A 20,314-nucleotide genomic window follows, 5' to 3' on the forward strand; every position below is an offset into this window, starting at 1 on the left:
ACATATATCAAATCATTATGTTGTACATTTTAAATATCTACTTGTTATATATCAATTATATCTCAATAAAACTGGAAAAATAAATAAAAAATAAAATCACCTTTGCTGGAAAAGAAAAATAATATATCAAAATGAAAAAAAGTAATAAAACAAACAGGAGGTTTCCCTAAGAAATCCCTGAATTTCCACATCTATAGGATCTATATAATGTCAGGACAGGAATAATCAAAATGTTAGACATGTAGACATCTATTCTGGTTAAATATCTGAACTGCCAACATATTTCTAGAAAGAAATACAAGGTTACCAACCAGTAAAATACCTTCAAACAGGAATTAGACCTCTAATCTGCTATATTAAATGCTAAAAGTCAAAGGAGCAATGTTTATAGAATTCTGAGGGAGGACTGTAACCCTAAAACTCTGAACCCAGAAAAATAACCAATCAAATTTATAAGGGAAAAACAGACACATTTTTAAGAAAATAAGGACCCAAAGTACATCATTCCATAACCCCTTCTGAAAATATTATTCAAAGAATTTCAAAAAAATATGGCCAAATAAAATCATTAGAAAAGGAGTGTGTGGCATACAATAAATAGTAATAAATTGCCAATAATGCTTACTTAGGGTAAAGGCTAAGTAATAGTGGTTAATGTGGTTGGTAAAATGGAATGAATTTTCTAAACAATAATTAAAATAGAAGATATATAATGCAAAAAGAAAGCCTGGAATTAAAACTCCAGATGATCACTGAATGTTGTATGTAATAAGTGAGGAATCAGTAAATTCTACACCTGAAACTAATTTACACTGTATGTTAGCTGGAATTTAAATAAAAATGTGAGACTACAAAAATTTTAATTTAATTTAAAAAATTCTAACAAAAAAAAGGAAGAATAAAAGCAATTTTTGTCTTCTGCAAGAGGGAGCAGGAGAGGAAGGAGTGGCAGAACTATTTTAAGTTTTGATTTTAACAGAGAAATAATCAAGTATCCTCGTTAAAAATTTAGGTATGATTTCCATTTCAAGATGATTGACAACATATTAAATTAAATTAAATTAAATCCCTTCTCTTCCTAAATTCCATCAAAATGGCAAAAGAAATATATAAACAAATCCATAATAGCATTGGAAATAAGAGGAGGGTTCAAACCAAAGATTTTTTTAAAGATAAAATACATATATTGATAGACTATATTTTTATGAAACTCAAGAGAGTAGGAAAAAAAGGAAAAAGAGTAGAAGAAATATTAACTTGATAAACATGAAAGAGTATCATTAGAGAGGTTTCTTTTGTTTAGCAAAAATAAACTACTGGGACTTCCTGAATATAAAAAGCTTCTTCACAGCAAAGGAAACAATCAACACAACTAAAAGGCAACCCACAGAATGGGAGAAGAAGTCTGCAAATGACATATCTGAGAAAGGGTTACTATCCGAAAAATATAAATAATGTATACAACTTAACACCCTCAAAAACAAATAATCCAGTTAAGAAAATGGGCAGAAGATATGAATAGGCATTCTTCTGAAGAAGACATACAGATGGCTAACAAACACATGAATAGATGCTCAACATCACTGATCATCAGGGAAATACAAAACTAATGATATATAACCTCACACCTGTCAGAATGGCTAACATCAACACAGGAAACAACAGGTGCTGGCAAGGATGTGGAGAAAGGGGAACCTTCTTATACTGTTGGTGGAAACGCAAACTGGTATAGGCACTCTGGAAAACAGTATAGAGGTTCTTCAAAAAGTTAAAAATAGAACTACCCTATGATCCAGCAATTGCACTACTTGGTATTTACACAAAAAATACAAAAATACTAATTCAAAGGGATACATGCACCCCGATGTTTATAGTAGCATTATCTATAGTAGTCAAATTATGGAAACAGCCCAAGTGTCCATCAACTGATGAATGAATAAAGAAGATGTGTCTTTGCATCCTTGCAAAGACAAGGATGGACCTAAAGAGTATTATGCTAAGTGAAATAAGTCAGTCAGAGAAAGACAAACACCATATGATTTCACTCATATGTGGAAGTTAAAAACAAATGAACAAATGGGAAAAGAAAGAGAGAGGCAAACCAAGAAACAGACTCCTAACCATAGAGAACAAACAGAGCAGAGAGAGAAGGAGACAAGAGGATCTCAAGTGGGCTCCATACTGACAGCAGAGGGCCTGACTCAGGGCTCGAACTCAGAACTGTGAGATCATGATCTGAACCAAAGTTGGACGCTTAACCAACTGAGACACCCAGGCGCCCCCCACAAGTTCTTTATAGATTCTGCATACAAGTCCTTTATCACATATGTGATTTGAAAATACTCTCTGCCACTCTCTGGATTACCTTCTCATTCTCTTAATAGTGTCTTTCATAAGAGCAAAATATTTTAATTTTGTTGAAGTCCAATTTATTGATTTTTCTACTTTCATGGATCATGTGTTCATTGTTACATCCAAGAACTCTTTGCCTATATTTGAAATGTTTCACACTAAAATGTTGGGATAATTTTGTTGACAAAGTTGTACATCATGTTCTCTTCTACTTCTTTGACTCTTTTCCAGAGCATGGCTATATTTCATTTGTCACTTCTTCTCTCATGTATTTTTGCACTCTTTATTTTTCTTCATCAGGTTCATTAATCATTTTTTCAGAAAGTCAAAATGAGTAAAATTTATTTATCGTATTTTTATGGTTGCAAGTTTTTATTAATTTCAGTTATCTTTATTAATTCCCTCTTCTTTTATTTTGCTTTTCCTTTGCTATTATTTCCCTAATGTCTCAAGAGTACTACATCCCTTCTAGTTATTATTCATTAATAATGAAGACATTTTAGGTGATAAATTTTCTTCTGGGAATAGCTTTTGCAATGATCCACAAGTTTCACTGTAACGTCCTCTATTTTATAGCTTTCTAGGTAGTTTATAATTTCAGTTTTGATTTTCTCCTCAATCCAAAATTTGTCTAGAAATGTGATTTCTGATTTCCAATTAAGAATCTTTTAGTTATTTGTTTCATTATTTCTAATTTTACTGAGTAATGCAGAATATAAAACATATTTTCTTTAACTTAATATTTTCTATGGGCCACATATTTGACCAACTTTTTTAGAGGCTTCAGACTGTATTAATGTATATTCTCTCTTTGAAGGATATAAAGTACTATATATCCATCAAATGAAGTCTGTGGATTATACTATCTAGTTCCTCTATATTTATTCACTTTTTGTCTACTCGATCTGTCCTATTTTGAAATAATAGGACCTGGAATTTCCTACTATAACCATATGTTTACCTATTTTCCTTGAATCTATTACAGATTCTTAGTTTAAATTACTAGCCAAATTATTTTTGGTGCCTACAGGTCTTTGATATATCTTCTAAAACTGTGAAGTAAATAATTTCATAAAATCCTGTTCAATGTTTTAACTTTACTTTCTTCCTTCTGTGATACATTAATATTGCCACTCCTCTTTTCTCTTTCTTGTGCATATGTTTATCTTAACCTTTCTTTATCACTGTTTCAAGTATATTTTTAGCAAACAACACATGTGGGTTTTGTCTTTTAACCCCATCTGGGAGGCTGAGTCCACAGACTTCATTTGATGGATATATAGTACTTTTTGATTTTGATAGGGACTGCATTGTATTTGCCAATCTCCTTTGGCATTGACACTTAACGATATTAAGCCTTCTAGCCATTAAATTCCATTTATTTATGTCTTCTTTAAATTTAGCAATGTTTTGGGGCACCTGGCTGGCTCAGTCGGTTAAGTGTCCGACTTCAGCTCAGGTCATGATCTCATGGTTCGTGAGTTCCAGCCCTGGGTCAGGCTCTGTGCTGCCAGCTCAGAGCCTGGAGCCTGCTTCAAATCCTGTGTCTCCCTCTCTCTCTTCCCCTCCCTCACTCATGCTCTCTTTCTGTCTCTCAAAAATAAGTAAAAACATTAAAAAAATTAAAAAATAAATTTAGCAATGTTTTGTAGTTTTCAGTGTTACAAGTCTTTCACCCCTTTAATTAAATTTCTTCCTACATATTTTGTTCTTTTTGATGCTATTATAAATGGAATTGTTTTCTTAATTTCCTTTTTGGGTTATTAATTTCAGTACGGAAACACAACTGATTTTTGAGTGTTGGTTTTGTATCCTACAACTTTGCTGAATTAGTTTATTAGTGTTTGATTTTCAGTGCTATGAAAAAGAAGCTAACAAGTTGTAAAAATGAAAAAAATGTGATCTAAGTCAACAGGAATAAAGGAAACAAAAAGTAAAATATATAAAGAACCTAAAATAAAATGGAAGTAGTAAAATTAAGTATATCATGTGCTAGCTAAATCAAATATGTTCATAATGCATGATATACAATGCAGTCCCTATCAAAATCCCAATGACATTATCTGCATAAATTTTAAAAAATCCTAAAATTCATGTGGAATCTCAAAGACCTCAAATTCCCAAAATAATCTTGAAAAAGAACAAAGTTGGAGTTTCTGATTTAAAAAACTTACTATAAAACTACAGTAATCAAAACAGTGTGATACTGGCATAAAGGCAGACAAAAAGATCAATGAGACTACAGAGCCAGGAATAATCCCTTGCATATATGGTCAAATAAATGATTTTCAACAATGATGCCAAGATCAACCAATGGGAAAAGGACAGTCTCTTTAACAAATGGTTGGGCAAACTGGGTATCCACATGCAAAAAACGTAAAGTTGGACTCTTAGCTTACACCATATACAAAAATTAACTCAAAATGTATCAAAGACCTAAACATAAGAGCTAAAAATTAAAAAAAAAAAACTTCTAGAAGAAAAAATAGAGGAAAGCTTCATGCTATTGGGTGCAACAATAAATTTTTGGATATGACACCAAAAGGATAGAGATAAGAAAAATTAGATAAATTGGACTTAGTCAAAATTTAAAACTTTCGTACATCAAAGTACTATTAAAAGAATGAAAAGACAATCCACAGTATAGGAGAAAACATTTGCAATTCATATATCTGATGAGGGATTAATATTCAGATCATATAAAGAACTCTGACAACTCAACAACCATAAACACAACAACCAAAAAAACAAACAACCCAATTTAAAAATTGGTAAAGGACTTGAATAGTTATTTCTCCAAAGAATGAAATATAAATTCATAGTAAGCACATGAAAAGAGGCTCAACGTCACTAGTCACTAGGGAAAACAATCAAAACCAGAATGAGATAGCACTTTACATCTATTAGGATGGCTATGTTTCATGTATTTATTTTGACAGAGAGAGAGAGAGAAAGAGAGAGAGAGAGAGGAGAGGCAGAGAAAAGGAGAGAATCCCTAGCAGGCTCTGCGCTGTCAGCACTGAGACCAACACGATGCTATTTTTAAAAAACAAACCAAACAAAACAAAAAACAGAAAATAACAAAGAGTTGGCAAAGATGTAGAAAAACTGGAACCCTTGTACATTGCTAGCAGGAATGCAAAATGGTACAGCCACTGTGAAAATAGTATGGCAGTTTCTGAAAAATTAAACATAGAATTACCATATGATCCAGCAAATCCACTTCTAGATATATACCAAAAAGAATTAAAAGCAGGGACTTAAACAGATATTTACACACTAATGTTTATGACAGCATTATTCATCATAGTCAGAAGAAACAACAGAAATGTACATCAATGGATAAACAGATAAAACAAATGTGGTATATACATACAATGGAATGTATGCCTTAAATGCCTTAAAAAGGAATAAAATTTTAATACATGCTACAACATGGATGAAACTTGAAAAGGTTATGCTAAGTGGAATAACCCAGACACAAAAAGGCAAATATTGTAGGATTCCACTTTTACAAGGTACCTAGAATAGGCAAATTCATAGAGACAGAAAGTACAATAGTGGTTACCAGGGGCTAGGAGAGTGGGGAAAGGGGAATTATTGATTAATGGGTATAGAGCTTCAGTTTGGGACGTTTAAAAGTTCTGGAGATGGGAGGTGGTAATGGTTGTAAAACAATGTGAATATACTTAATGCCACTGAATTGTGCACTTAAAATGGGTAAAATGGTAAATTTTAATGTTACGTACATTGTGCCACAACAAAAAAAATTTTTAAAAAGAGGTAAGGAATTAATATGTTATTTGTCTTTCTCTATCTGACTTATCTCACTTAGCATAATGCCTTCCAGATCCATCCATGCTGTCACAAAGGCAGGATTTCCTGCTTTCTTGTGGCTAAATAATATTCCATTGCATATATCTAAATAATATTCCATTGTGTATATATATGCATCACATCTTCTTTATGCATTCATCTGCTGACAAGATACTTAAGATGTTTCCATATCTTGGCTATTATGAACAATGCTGCAATGAAAATGGGTGTGTAGATATCTGAGACACAAACAGTGTGTCATATCACTTATATGTGGAATCTAAAAAACGAATTTGTAAAAACAGAGTAGAATAGCAGTTACCAGGGGGTGGGTGGTACAGAGGGAATTTGGGATATGTTGTCTAAGGATATAAATGTACAACTAGTAAATAAGTAAGTTGTGAAGATCTAACATATGATATTGTGATTATAGCCAACAATATTATAAACTTCAAAGTTGCTAACAGACTAAATCTTAACTGCTTTCAACACAAAAAAGAAATGATAAATGTGTGACATGACAATAAGTGTTAGCTAATGCTACTGTAGCAATCACATTGCAATATATAAATGTATCAAGCCAACACAGTATACACTTTAAACTTATGCAATGTTATATAAAGAAAATGCTAAAAGAGTTATGGAAGTCAAAGAACAAGAACAAAAGATACTACACTTAGAAGAGACCTGGAAGGAGCACCTGGGTGGCTCAGTCAGTTAAGTATCTGACTTCAGCTCAGGTCACGATCTCAAAGTTCATGAGTTCAAGCCCCACCCCCATTGGGTTCCATGCTGCAGCTAAGAGCCTGGAGCCTGCTTCAGATTCTGGGTCTCCCTCTCTCTCTGCCCCTCCCCTGCTTGCACACTCTTTCTCTCTCTCTCAAAAATAAACATTTTAAAAAAAGAAGACCTGGACATAAATGTTTATGCTTTTCTAACTTAAGATGACTAATTAAGTCCTAAATGTCCCTGTAATTAGCTGGAAGTCATCCACTTGTGATAGATCAGCAGATCTATTCTGAAGAATAATGAATAAAATTTGATGTCTTGATTAAATTAGTAGAATACAAGTCATTCATGTTCCAAACTAAACTACTCCATCTTATCCTCTGATCCTAGGAATCAAAAGTAGTCAGCATTAAGAGTAAAGAACTTTACAAAATTATAACTGCTGTCCCAGATGTATTGCTGGAGGTAAAGTCCACTGAAAAGGTATAGCCAAGATCTTCCAAGGTCCACTTATAATTCAGTGAGTGGAAAGTAAACCTGCCAAACTAGCACCAAAATCCAGAGAACAGCTTTCAGCTACTACAGTAATCTTCCTTTAAACACACACTGACACACACACACAATACTGTATTATGATAACCACTTTAATATGGTAACTTTCACACATCACCAATGAGAGTTCTTATACAAAAAAAGAAATGATGAAACACAAAAGGCAAATCAGAAAGCAGTGATAGCTAATGGAGTTGATACAGAAGTCAGGAAAATTATATAAAAATGATCCCTAAATCTTACTGTCTCTAGGTAAGGTGACCAAAAAAGTATCAAGTACCAATTTTTCAATATTATTAAATTATATAACTGGATATAATAGAAGTCAAATACATGGAGCACCTGGGTGGCTCAGCCGGTTAAGCGTCCAACTTCAGCTCAGGTCATGATCTCACAGTTTGTAAGTTTGAGCCCCCTGTCGGGGTCTGGGCTGACAGCTCAGAGCCTGGAGCCCGCTTCAGATTCTGTGTCTCCCTCTTTCTCTGCCCCTCCCCTGCTTACTCTCTGTCTCTCTCAAAGATAAACATTAAATAATAATAACAATAATAAAAGAAGTCAAATACAAATTTACCAAATTGACTTCAACTACTCCACACTACTTTAAAAAGAAATACTGTCTTGGGGGTGCCTGTGTGGCTCAGTCAGTTGAGTGTCCAGCTCTTCATTTCAACTCAGGTCATGACATCACAGTTTCGTGGGTTCGAGCCCCGCCATCAGGCTCTGCAATGGCAGTGAAGAGCCTGCTTGGGACTCTCTCTCTCTCCATTTCTCTCTGCCCCTCTCCAATTTGTACTCTCTCTCAAAATAAACTTTAAAAATTTTTTAAAAAAAGAAATACTATCTTTTTGTGAATGTTAACTAAGCACTTAATCTATCATAATATATGGAATGCTAACAACATATACAAAATCTTTCCTGAGATAAGGCATAGTACCAACATGACTAACATGCATATGTATTTATTCAAGATAAGAAGCATTTCATTCTAAAGAAGACATACAGATGGCCAACAGACATGTGAAAAGATGTGCAACATCACTGATGGTCAGGGAAATTCAAATCAAAACTACAATGAGATATCACCTCCTACTTGTCAGAATGGCTAAAATCAACAACACAGTCAATAACAGGTGTTGGTGAGGATGTGCAGAAAGGAGAACTCTCTTGCACTGTTGGTGGGAATGCAAACTGCTGCAGCCACTGCAGAAAACAGTGTGGAGGTTCCTCAAAAAGTTAAAAATAGAACTACCCTACGATCCAGCAATTGCACTACTAGGTATTTACCCAAAGGATACAAATATACTAATTCAAAGGGATACATGCACCCTGATGTTTACAGTGGCATTATCTACAGTAGCCAAGTTATGGAAACAGCCCAAGTGTCCATCAACTAATGGATATGTATATACATACACATACACACATATATATACATGACATCTTCTTTATCCATTCGTCAGTGTGGGCTGTACACACACACACACACACACACACACACACTACATATAATGGAATATAACTCAGCCATTAAAAAGAATGGTATTTTGCCATTTGCGAAGACATGGATGGAGCTAGAGAGTATAATGCTAAGTGAAATAAGTCGGCCAGCAAAAGACAAATACTATATGATTTCACTCATATGTGGAATTTAAGATACAAAACAAACGAGCAAAGGGAAAAGAAGAGAGAGAAAGGCAAATCAAGAAACAGACTCCTGACTATGGAAAACTGATAGCTACCAGAGGGAAGGTATGTGGGGAATGGCTGAAGTAGATGATGGGAATTAAGGAGTGCACTTATGATGAGCACCAGATGTTGTATGGAATTGATGAATCACTATACTGTACACCTGAAACTAATATTACACTGTATGTTAACTGATTTTTCTTTTTCTTTTCTTTTCTTTTTTTTATTTGAGAGAGAGAGCATGCATGAGTAGGGAAGCGGGGGGGGCATCGAAAGAGAGAGAGAGAGAGAGAGAGAGAGAGAGAAAATCTCAAACAGGCTCCATGCTGTGTGGGGCTCTATTCCAACAACCATAAGATCATGACCTGAGCCAAAACCAAGAGTCGAATGTTTAACCAACTGAGCCACACAGGCGCCCCTCTTTGTTTTACTTAAACTTTAGTTAGTTAACATACAGTGCAATACTGGTTTTTCTTCTTCTTTTTGTACGTTAACTAACTGGAATTTAAATAAAAACTATTAAAAAATAAAAACAAAACAAAACAAAGAAGTATTTCATTTCCAAAAGGTCAACTATGGCCTTATCAGCTATGTCTCTTAATGCAAACATCAACAATGAACTACATAACCAGGTCAGAGGCTATGTGGCTCTGTTTCTGCAAATGTGAAGGAAGAAATCATCAACAATGTTATAAAAGCTGTATTATAACTTGTTCAAGTATTATAACAAGTTCAATGAAGGCTTCAAAATGGTGTTTAACTTACAAAACAGTCTATCAATAAATATTCTGGATAAATATGAGGTCGCTCAGTATTTTATCACTATCATTTACTGAACACTCAAACACGTACCACATGTTTTATAATAATTATCTCTGATCCTCAACATTTTTTTTTCAAGCTGAGCAGTAGATACCCAGTTTCCATCATGTTATTCTTTATTGTCCTTTGCATATCAGAAATATTAATTCTAATTCTTTTTTGAAAAGTAAAAAGCTAAGTTTCCAAACTGTTGAGTTGTTTATCTTGCCCAAGGTACCCAACTGGCACAGGCAACAATGGAACCCAGGTCTGCCATATTCTGAATCCTGAGCACTTTCTAGTTCATTGCTTTGCCTCTCATCAACAGTATTCACAGCAACGACTGCAGATACCTCATTCACAAACCACTTTCCTTGGAGAGATGGTATAGAGTCTCAGAACTAAAAGATAACAATAATCTGTAAATGGTAACATCAACATACTAATAAAAAAATCAGCATGTAACAGTCAGGGTCTGGCCATTAATTAGCATGTTAAAGCTCTTAGCAACAGTATCAATTCTTTTAAAAATAGTGCTCATCCATGGTAGTCAAGATAGCACATGGGAAGGTGAATGAACCAAATACAGAACCAGGTTCACTTGTCTACCAGTACTGTTGAACAAAGAGGATGTCCTCATTCAGACAGGACCTGAGCATACAGTTCATTTACTTGGTCTATGGTCGTGGCAGAACACACACAGGAACATCTAGTTCCTTTGTTCTGACTCTATTCTTGCCAAGCCACTTTCTCATTATAATTTAGTGTCCTCTGTATCTAGCCCACAGACCAAACAGAACATTTGACCTACCAACTATATTCTTCATTCTAAATTAATAAACTTGTGTCCTAGATTTAGGCTTTTGAATTAGTGCAAGTTAGTCTCCCCAACATGTCTAACCATCTCTGCACACAGACAAAAGATGAGAGCCAGACACTGAACCAAGGCAACCCAGCCATTAAACTGTTCCTCAGAGGCCCCAAGCCAGGGTGTGTCCTTAAATGACACTATTAAGTATCCATTGAGCCTTAGTAGTTTAATTTGAAGAACCTTAAACAGGGTCCATTTAAGAAATTGTTCTAAAATGATTAAAACAAAAGATGAGAGGGAAATTCTTAAATCATCTATATAAATGTTTCTTATATACCACTGATGAATACAAATCCCTGCTCTACCCCTTTGGGCAAGTTACTGAATGTATCTAAACCTCAGTTCTACCATCTGAAAACTAATCATCTCTATCGCATAGAACTATTGCAAAGACTAAATAAATTATTCAAATTAAGTACCTATCCAGGTACTTATACAGTGCACAATTAACATTAATTTTGAAAAATGGAAAGTGTATGATGTCATTATTAATAATTTAAAATATACTAAAGTTCCTCAATGACAAATTCCCCAATTGTTGGGCTTTTAGAAACTTAACGGTCATACTTAGGAAGAAACCACATAAAACTAAGAGTTAATTCCAATTAATAACTGTGGAAGGAATGTGGCAAGTAGAAAATCACCATTAGAATACCACAGTAATACTTATTACAGGCAAGATATACACCAATTGTTGCCAAAACAATTGGACAAAGTTTAAGGAGAAACAGATACTTGCATAGTCTCAAAGTATCTCCTCCCAAGGTATGTATTAATCTACAAAGGGAAATTTATTAATTTTACAGTACAGAAAATCTATTAGAAACCATCTTAACCAAATGATCAGGTTATCATTACCAGTAATCCACACCAACATCATCTGCTATGATGCACTGAGAAGGTTGTATCACCTCTCTGGTATTCTTCTCAAAATTCATAACCTAAATCTAATAATGAGAAAACATGACAAACCCCAATGAAGAGACATTCTATAAAAAAAACTGAGCCATACTCTAAAAGTTCAAGATCAGGGGCACCTGGGTGGCTCAGCAGGTTAAGCGACTGACTCTTAACTTCAGCTCAGGTCATGATCTCACAATTAGTTCAAGCCCCGTGTTGGGCTCTGTGCTCACATTGTGAAGCCTGCTTCAGATCCTCTATCTCCCTCTTTCTGGCCCTCTCTCTCTCTCTCAAAAATAAACATTAAAAATTTTTTTAAGTTTAAGATCATAAAAAACATGACTGAAGAACTGTCACAGACTGGAAGAGACTAAGAGGATGTAGCAACTAAATGCAATGTGGGACCCTAAATCGATCACCACATTGATAAAGCACATCAGTGGGAAAACTGGCAAAATCCAAATAAATTCTGTACTTCAGTCAATAGTACTATACTAATTTTAATTTCTTAAGTTTTGATCAATTTTCTCTGGTTAAGATATTAACATAAAGGGAAAGTGAGTGAAGGGCATACAGGAACTTTCTATGCTATCTTTCAAATTCTTCAGTTAGTAGCAAATTATCTCAAAATAAAAAGTTAAAAAAAGAAAACTAAGTAGTAAAGGAATGGTATCCCTGTTGCCCGATACTCCCAACTCTACCATTTCCTTCAAACAAACCTATATTTAACAAACCTTTGATCTTTTCACTAATTCCAATTTCCAAGCTTTCTTCTTACTGAGTATAAATTCCGTCTACTGTAAGTTTTATGAAAATAGGGCCTGTGTCTGCTTTTTCTCCCCAGTATGACCCTAGCACTTAGCACAGTTCTGATACATTGTAGAACTGAATATTTGTTGAATGAATGAACAAATGAATGAATGGCAGCTGTGTGTATTGTATTCATTTCTTATTTTGGTTTTAATAAATTGCCACAAATTTAGTGGTTTAAAACAACACAAATTTATTACCTTCCACTTACGGAGATCAGATGTCCAAAATGAGTCTCACTGGACTGAAATCAAGGTAATTGGCAAGGTTGTGTTCCTTCTGCATGCTCTAAGGAAGAATGTTTCCTTGTCTTTTCTAGCTTTTAAAGGTTGCCCACATTCCTTGGTTCATTGCCCACTGCCATCAATCGCCTCACTCCAACCTCTGCTTCCATTGTCAGAGCTCCTTTGGACTATGACAATCCTTCCCCTCTAAGGATCTTTGTGATTACCTTTGGCCCACCCAGATAATGTAGGATAATCTACTCACCACAAAATCTTTAATTGCATCTATAAATAATTTGCAATTTAAGGTAAAATATTCATAAATTCCAGGGATTAGGACATGGACATCTTTGTAGTGCAATTATTCAGACTACTAGATGTATCAGTTTATTTTATCAATCAAACAGATAGTTAGCTCAAAACTAACTCTGAACTAACTGGGAAAATAAATGTTATTTCCCAAACCAAGTCTGTCTCCTTCTACTCTCACACTTCGTCATTTTATGAAAATACCTGCCTTTGGTTTATACTTGATAAAGTTACATGACTAGTTTTTAAACAAAAAGACAAGCACATATATATTTAAGCAACAAGCTTTATCCTTCCTCCCTTCAATGTAATCTTCTTTATCCATGAGAATATTACACTTTGAGAGCTAGGTCAGAAGAGAGTGGGGGAATCAAACTGAGTAACACTATTTTGGGTATGTTATATATGTAATGGAGCATTTTTGTGTGTGGTCAAACAGAATCTGGAAACATTTCCAAGAGAGCCAAAACAAAATATTTTGAGAGCAAAAGTATCCCAGAGTGAATACTTTGGGACTACAATATTTATTCAAAAATAGAAATTATAGCATTTATTTTTTTATTCTTTATTTTTTTGGAAGTTCAGCTGTTTTCATATTATTATCTAATTCTAATTTTACAATTAAATGTAGGGCTGGTATTGAAAAATACACTTTTCCCCAAAGTGCTTTTAGATGATAAATGAAAATAAAATGGAAACAAGTTTCCCCACAATTTTGATGGGTGTAGAAATATGGATTTTTAAACTGCTACTTCCATTGCACTGCTCTGAATACATTCACTACTATAATGAAAGAACATTAGAATGCTCACTCAACAGGTCAGCTTGCTACAGTCAACTGTGTCTTTTTTAAAAAATCTATCTTAAACCAATTTGACAACAAATTTCATATTTAAAAAAATCTTTCTTTTCAGTGCCATTTTTGGTTCAGCTCAGAGACTATAGGTAGACTTGTTAGTGCTCTATTTGTTAGATGCTACTTAAAAGAGGCCCATTAGGAGATAGAGAGTATAATGCTAAGTGAAATAACTCCGAGAAAGACAAATACTATATGATTTTACTCATAGTGTCAGATTTAAGAAAACAAAACAAACAAGCAAAGGGAAAAAAAGAAGAGAGTGGTGAGAGGAAAATCAAGAAACAGACACTAACTATACAAAACAAACTGATGGTTATTACCAGATGGGAGGTGGGTAGGAGGATGAGTTAAATAGATGAGAGGGATTTAGGAGTGCACTTGTCCTGATGAGCACTGGATGATGTATGGAATTATATACCTGAAACTAACATAACACTGTATGTTAACCATATTGGGATTAAAATTTAAAATTTTTTTAGGTTAAAATAGAAAAGGAGGCCCATTTAATTACCCTGAGAAGCACACAGTCACATATGTGACCCTACAGTGAAGCTTATTACAAGAACAGTCAAATACATTTTAGAAAGTCAAATAAAAAAATGTCCCTCCATTCGGAAAATAGCCCCATTATGTGCAAACTCAGTTCCATCAATAAAACAAATGACAAATACACTAGTGGACGTGTTTTTCCAAATTATAGTAAAGCAAAAGCTGGTTATGTTTCCATGTGTAAAAGGGGAGTGCTGTTGATTCTCAAGTTGTTAGAAGAGGAAAATACTACAAATTCTTGTGACTGACTCCTTCTAAGAGTAACTAAACAGGCCTTTCAGTAACATCTGACCAGGTCTTTCAACATCACGAACTAAAATAAACAGTCTTCCCAACAGCACTTATGACTGATAGCCTCACTCACAGTAAATTACCAATTTATCAGAATTTACCAAGTTCTTTACAAAGAACAATAGGTCAGCCTTTCCACTGATGTATAAATCAAGTTACCAAAACCATAAACTATGACAAACTGTTAAAATGCAGATGTTTATGGCCAAATCCTAAATCTGACCTATGTCTTCAAAGGGTTTGTTTATTTTTAACATCCTCAAAGTCAAATATCAGCAGTAAAATCTTATCTTTTCTGGTTCTTTGCACTGCCATAAGGTCAATGTATTCTAAACAAATGGATTTGGTGCTTTTAGCAACTGTTACATAAGGCTCAAATATCCACAGTGGGGGGAAATGCCATCAAGAGAAAAAGGTATAAAAAGACTTTGTTAAGCTGTGATTTTCAAATCAAACATGCAAAAAATTAAACAAACAAAAAAAGAACTGCCTAATTTCAGGGAAGAAGATTTAAGCAACAGGTGGTATGAATGCAATAAAATATAAATATTTTAATGATGTTAGCAAAAAATACATATCAAATTGATAACAAAAGTATGGAAATACTTTATATACTACACACACACATATATATAAACAAAGGTTGGAAAAGAATTTGGAATACTTTAAACAGTTAAACTATTCAATGGGGTGTTTTTCTACAAAATTGTTTAATTATAATATAAATAAAACTGGAAAAAAATGAGAAATTCTACATTAAAAACTGCATAGAACTCATAAGTTAGTTTTTCTTAATTCCAAATAAGCAGAAAATGAAGTGATGTCTAAAAACTGTACCAATTAAGTCCACTAATTCTGACATTCCTTTCAGAATACAAAATTGCAATTGTTCTTGGTGTAAATTAAAATGTATTTTAGGGGCGCTTGGGTAGCTCAGTTGGTTAATCATCTGACTTTGTTTGGCTCAGGTCATGATCTTGCAGTTTGTGGGTTCTAGCCCCGCGTTGGGCTCTCTGCTATCAACACAGAGCCTGCTTTAGATCCTCTGTCCCTGCCTCTCTCTGCCCCTCCCCCAACTCACATACACATGTGCACACATGCTTTCTCTCTCTCTCTCTCTCTCAAAAATAATCATTAAAAAATGTATTTTATATATTTACATTTGCTCCACAGGAGAGATTCCCAAATCTGGCTATGTATCCAATCAACTGGGGAACTTTCAAAAAATAAGTCTCACAGGCCCATCTCTTAGAGATTCTGATTTGGAAAGTCTGCAGCAAATATCAGGAATCAGTATGTATGATACAATACAAAGCTCAAGTTGGTGTATTAAAGGAATTCCTCCTCTGATTCAGCTAGCTCTTGGACTGGTCCCTTATTTCAGTGCTTTTCAAACACTACTATACATACCAATCACCTTGCAGATGCCACTAAGAAGCAGATTCTGATTCAGTAGGTCTGAGACCTAGGAACCTGCAGTTCGAACAAACTCCCAGATGATGTCCACGCTGCGGCTCCAGGGACCACGTTTTGAGTAGTAAGACCTTATGGACTCTCTTAGTCTTTCCACAGGTGAATGATAGAAGGCACTCCCCTAAGCAGTCCCTGTCACTAGAGTATTTTAAGTTTTACCTAAACATCCTTTAACATATAGCTAGAGTATACAATTTGCAAAATACTTAACATATCTTTACTATGTATTCTACTAACAAGTGAATGGAAATTATTTCCTCCATTTACAGAGTATCACTCAAAGATCAATGTTACCAATGTCACAATGCAGAAATGAAATTAAAATGTACATATTTTCATTATATATACAAGTATGTTAATCACAACTGTGGTTATAATAGTGAAAAACTGGAAAAAATTCTAGAGGTCCAACAACAGATGACTGATTAAATAACTTATAAAGGGTGACACTATTAAAAATAATGATGTATGGGGCACCTGGGTGGCTCAGTCAGTTGAGCGTCCGACTCTTGATTTAGGCTCAGGTCATGATCTCATGGTTCGTGGGTTCAAGTCCCGCATCAGGCTCCACGCTGACAGCACTGGAACACGCTTGGGATTCTCTCTTTGTCCCTCTCTCTCTGCCCCTCCCCCCCATGCATGCGCATTCTTTCTCTGACAAATAAAACTTTTTAAAAAATAATGATGTAAACTCACAATTGCTGGTAATGAAAAGATGTTCATCATAAGTAAAAAGAAAAGGTTTTGTAAAACCTTAAAGATCCTACTGTTTGGGGAAAAAATAGTCATATATTATACATTTTTGCAAAAAATAAAAAAAAAAGAGTCCAGAAATATCTATCCTAAAATGTGTAAAGCATCCTCAAAATACTGAAATTTCAGGTGATTTTGATATTTATTTTCTCATATTACTTAATATTTCCACTATGTCACAGACCTTATAAAATTCTGAAAGGGGTACAAGGGGGTGAGAAGAAAGCCAAGCAAACCCACACATGCACCCACCTTTGAAGAACTACTAGAATGGCTTGACTGCTAGGTAACTTACACCCTAGAGTCAAGGGACTTCCTACATTCAAAACACTTTGTAAGCTTGTTAAAATTGAAGTCTTGCATCCCATCCCAGACTTACTGAATCTGAATCTCTGACACCATGCTCTGGAATCTGCATATGAAGCAAACACTAATTCTGACAGACAGTAAAGTTAGGAAATGGTAACCTACAGCAAATTCAGAATGGGTGAGATCACAACACATATGTACACATCCACATGCACAGAAACCACTGGAATTTAAAAAACAAAAACCTGTACTTAGCAACTTGCTTTATTCAATCTTAATTTTAAGCATCTCATGTGAACACTGACATTTCCCATGGGCTGACTGAGGTCACAAAGGTTTTCCTTATATTTGAACTACATCTCTCTGAAACTATTCTTACTATAACCCCTTCTAGCACTTCATTAGTTAAAAGTACCTCAGAAACATTTATTATGGAACCAAATATCTAGGTAATTCGACTATTCTGTTGTTCTCATTTCTCCTTTCTAAACACATTCCAGTTGACTAACCTCAGTAGGTTCTGGTTATTATTCCTTCCAGAGATCCTCTTTGAGGTAAATTTAAAGGTATTGAGCAAGTTTATATTAATAGAAGCCCTCAAAGAATCAAGCATAACATTGTTCTGAAAAACACCATACGAACCCCTAAAAATTTGTTGAAATAAAAAGAGAAAAGGTAGGAATTGCATTAAATATATCCCTGACATATCACACTCCTAAATATTTAGTATAATAATCAACTAACTTATAAGGCATACATTTACTAAAAGTTTTCAAAATGAGACCTCAAGAGTTTGGGGGAAATTTCCCAAGGTTAATACATTAAGAACATTTTCCCAAAGAAGGCATTGATAGGCTTTTCCCCCCCTTTAAAACAGAAGGGAAAACAAGAGAAGGGAAAAGACCAAGAGGAAAAAAGGCTTCCAGGAGCTCCTAAGAGGATCTAGGGAAAGAGCATCATTTCAGGGAGGTGGGGAACAAGCCTTTCAATTTTTTTTTAAATCCATGATACATATTAATCCTGGATCATTCAGAAGGCCAGGCCTGCTAAAACTGGAATTTATTAAAACCAAAAAGATTATATACCCACCTGCAGCTCACACCAAGCAACCTCAACCCATGTTTCAGTGTCCAATCCTTTATATACTGTTTTAAATGCTCCTCTTCCCAGCTCAATGTCAAATTTCAGGAACCTGCCACTAGGAGAAGTAGCTACAGCCTTCATTTCTGCTTCTTCTTCCATTTCCTTTTCATTTTTCTCCTTCAAACAATCTTTTGAGGACTCTGAAGTTGCCTTTGAACACTGTTCATATTTAACTTCTTGTCCACCTCCCAGCACATTTGTAGGAAGCTTTTCTACTCTTGGAATATTTGTTGCAGTCTTCATTCTCTCATCTTTGGAGGAAGATTCAGCAACTTTATCATCTTCCATCATCTCAACACTCTTTCGGAAGAACCTCTTCCTTTCTGTAGTTTCCCCAGTAGCAGAGAAAGTACTGTTTTTTTCTTTTAGTCTAGCTTCGACTGTCAAAGTTGCTGCAACCTGAGGAGCTCTGTCTTCCAATGAAACTCCATCAGGTTTCTCAGAATCTTCTGTGCTAGCTGGCTCTCCTGAATCAGTAGCCATTGTAATTGAGGTTAGCACTAAAATTTTTCCTGTTCCACTCTTTAGTCCAGTTACATCTCAGGTATCAGGATTATCAGAAAGGACTTCCACTTATGTGGTCATTATGTTTCCATAGCAACCTGAAGGGAGGGGGAAAGGATATTTTAAAATCACCCCACAAAGGAAATCATTAAGGAGAAAACAAGTCACCTGATTGTTTAATCCCTTTTTTCTTAATAAGAAGTTTGTTCTTTTTCTGTCCAATCTTAGCAACCAGCACACTCCAGGGACACACTGTGTCTTATCTTGTTTACCACTGTAGTCCTCAATGCCTAGCAGACTACTTGGCATATAGCTCAATAAGTCTTCATACTGCATGAATGTTGGTTAGGAACTTAGTTCTCAGCACCATCTATCAATCAATCATATTTAAAACAAGTATCCAGGGGCGCCTGGGTGGCTCAGTCGGGTGAGCATCCGACTTCGGCTCAGGTCACGATCTCACGGTATGTGAGTTCGAGCCCCGCGTCGGGCTCTGTGCTGACTGCTCAGAGCCTGGAGCCTGTTTCAGATTCTGTGTCTCCCTCTCTCTCTGACCCTCTCCCGTTCATGCTCTGTCTCTCTCTGTCTCAAAAATAAATAAATTAAAAAATAAATAAATAAATAAATAAATAAATAAATAAAACAAGTATCCAAACCTTTAGCTACAAGGTAACACAAAATAAGTAAAATAAGCACATAATTTCTCAGTAAGTGGTTTTTATCTAAAATTCTGAAATTAATCCAATAGTAGTATTTTTTATTGTGGTAAAATATAGTTAATATCAAATTTACCATTTAGCCATTTTTAAGTGTACAATTCAGTGGCATTAAGTACATTCACAACACTGTACAACCATTACCAGTACCTATTTCTAGAACTTTTTCATCATTGCAAACTGAAATTCTATATCCATTAAAACTGCTCATCCTGGGGCGCCTGGGTGGCGCAGTCGGTTAAGCGTCCGACATCAGCCAGGTCACGATCTCGCGGTCCGTGAGTTCGAGCCCCGCGTCGGGCTCTGGGCTGATGGCTCGGAGCCTGGAGCCTGTTTCCGATTCTGTGTCTCCCTCTCTCTCTGCCCCTCCCCCGTTCATGCTCTGTCTCTCTCTGTCCCAAAAATAAATAAAAAACGTTGAAAAAAAATTTTTTAAAAAACTGCTCATCCTCCCAGCCTCTGGTAATCTCTATTCTCCTTTATGTCCCTATGAACTTGCTTATTCTAGGTATTTCATATAAGTGGAATTATACAATATTTGTCCTTTTGTGTCTGGCTTATTTTACTTTGTATAATGTTTAAGGTTCATTCATGTTGTAGCATGTATCAGAATTCCATTCCTTTTTTTTTAGTGTTTATTTATTTTTAGAGAGAGAGAGAGAGAGTG

General features: G+C 35.0%; 1 protein-coding gene across 1 annotated transcript in view; it reads right to left on the bottom strand.

Annotated features, from left to right (window-relative positions):
- The window catches only part of WNK3 (WNK lysine deficient protein kinase 3), a 150,705-nt gene extending 131,686 nt beyond the window's left edge, over nucleotides 1-19,019 (bottom strand). The window contains exon 1 of the mRNA XM_032592193.1: nucleotides 18,374-19,019. Within this exon, the coding sequence (XP_032448084.1) occupies nucleotides 18,374-18,910 (537 nt within the window). The 5' untranslated portion in view covers nucleotides 18,911-19,019. The remainder of the gene's footprint in view (nucleotides 1-18,373) is intronic.
- Nucleotides 19,020-20,314: the final 1,295 nt, after the last annotated feature.

Source organism: Lynx canadensis, chromosome X (genome assembly GCF_007474595.2).
Source record: "Lynx canadensis isolate LIC74 chromosome X, mLynCan4.pri.v2, whole genome shotgun sequence".
Classification (NCBI taxonomy): Eukaryota; Metazoa; Chordata; class Mammalia; order Carnivora; family Felidae; genus Lynx; species Lynx canadensis.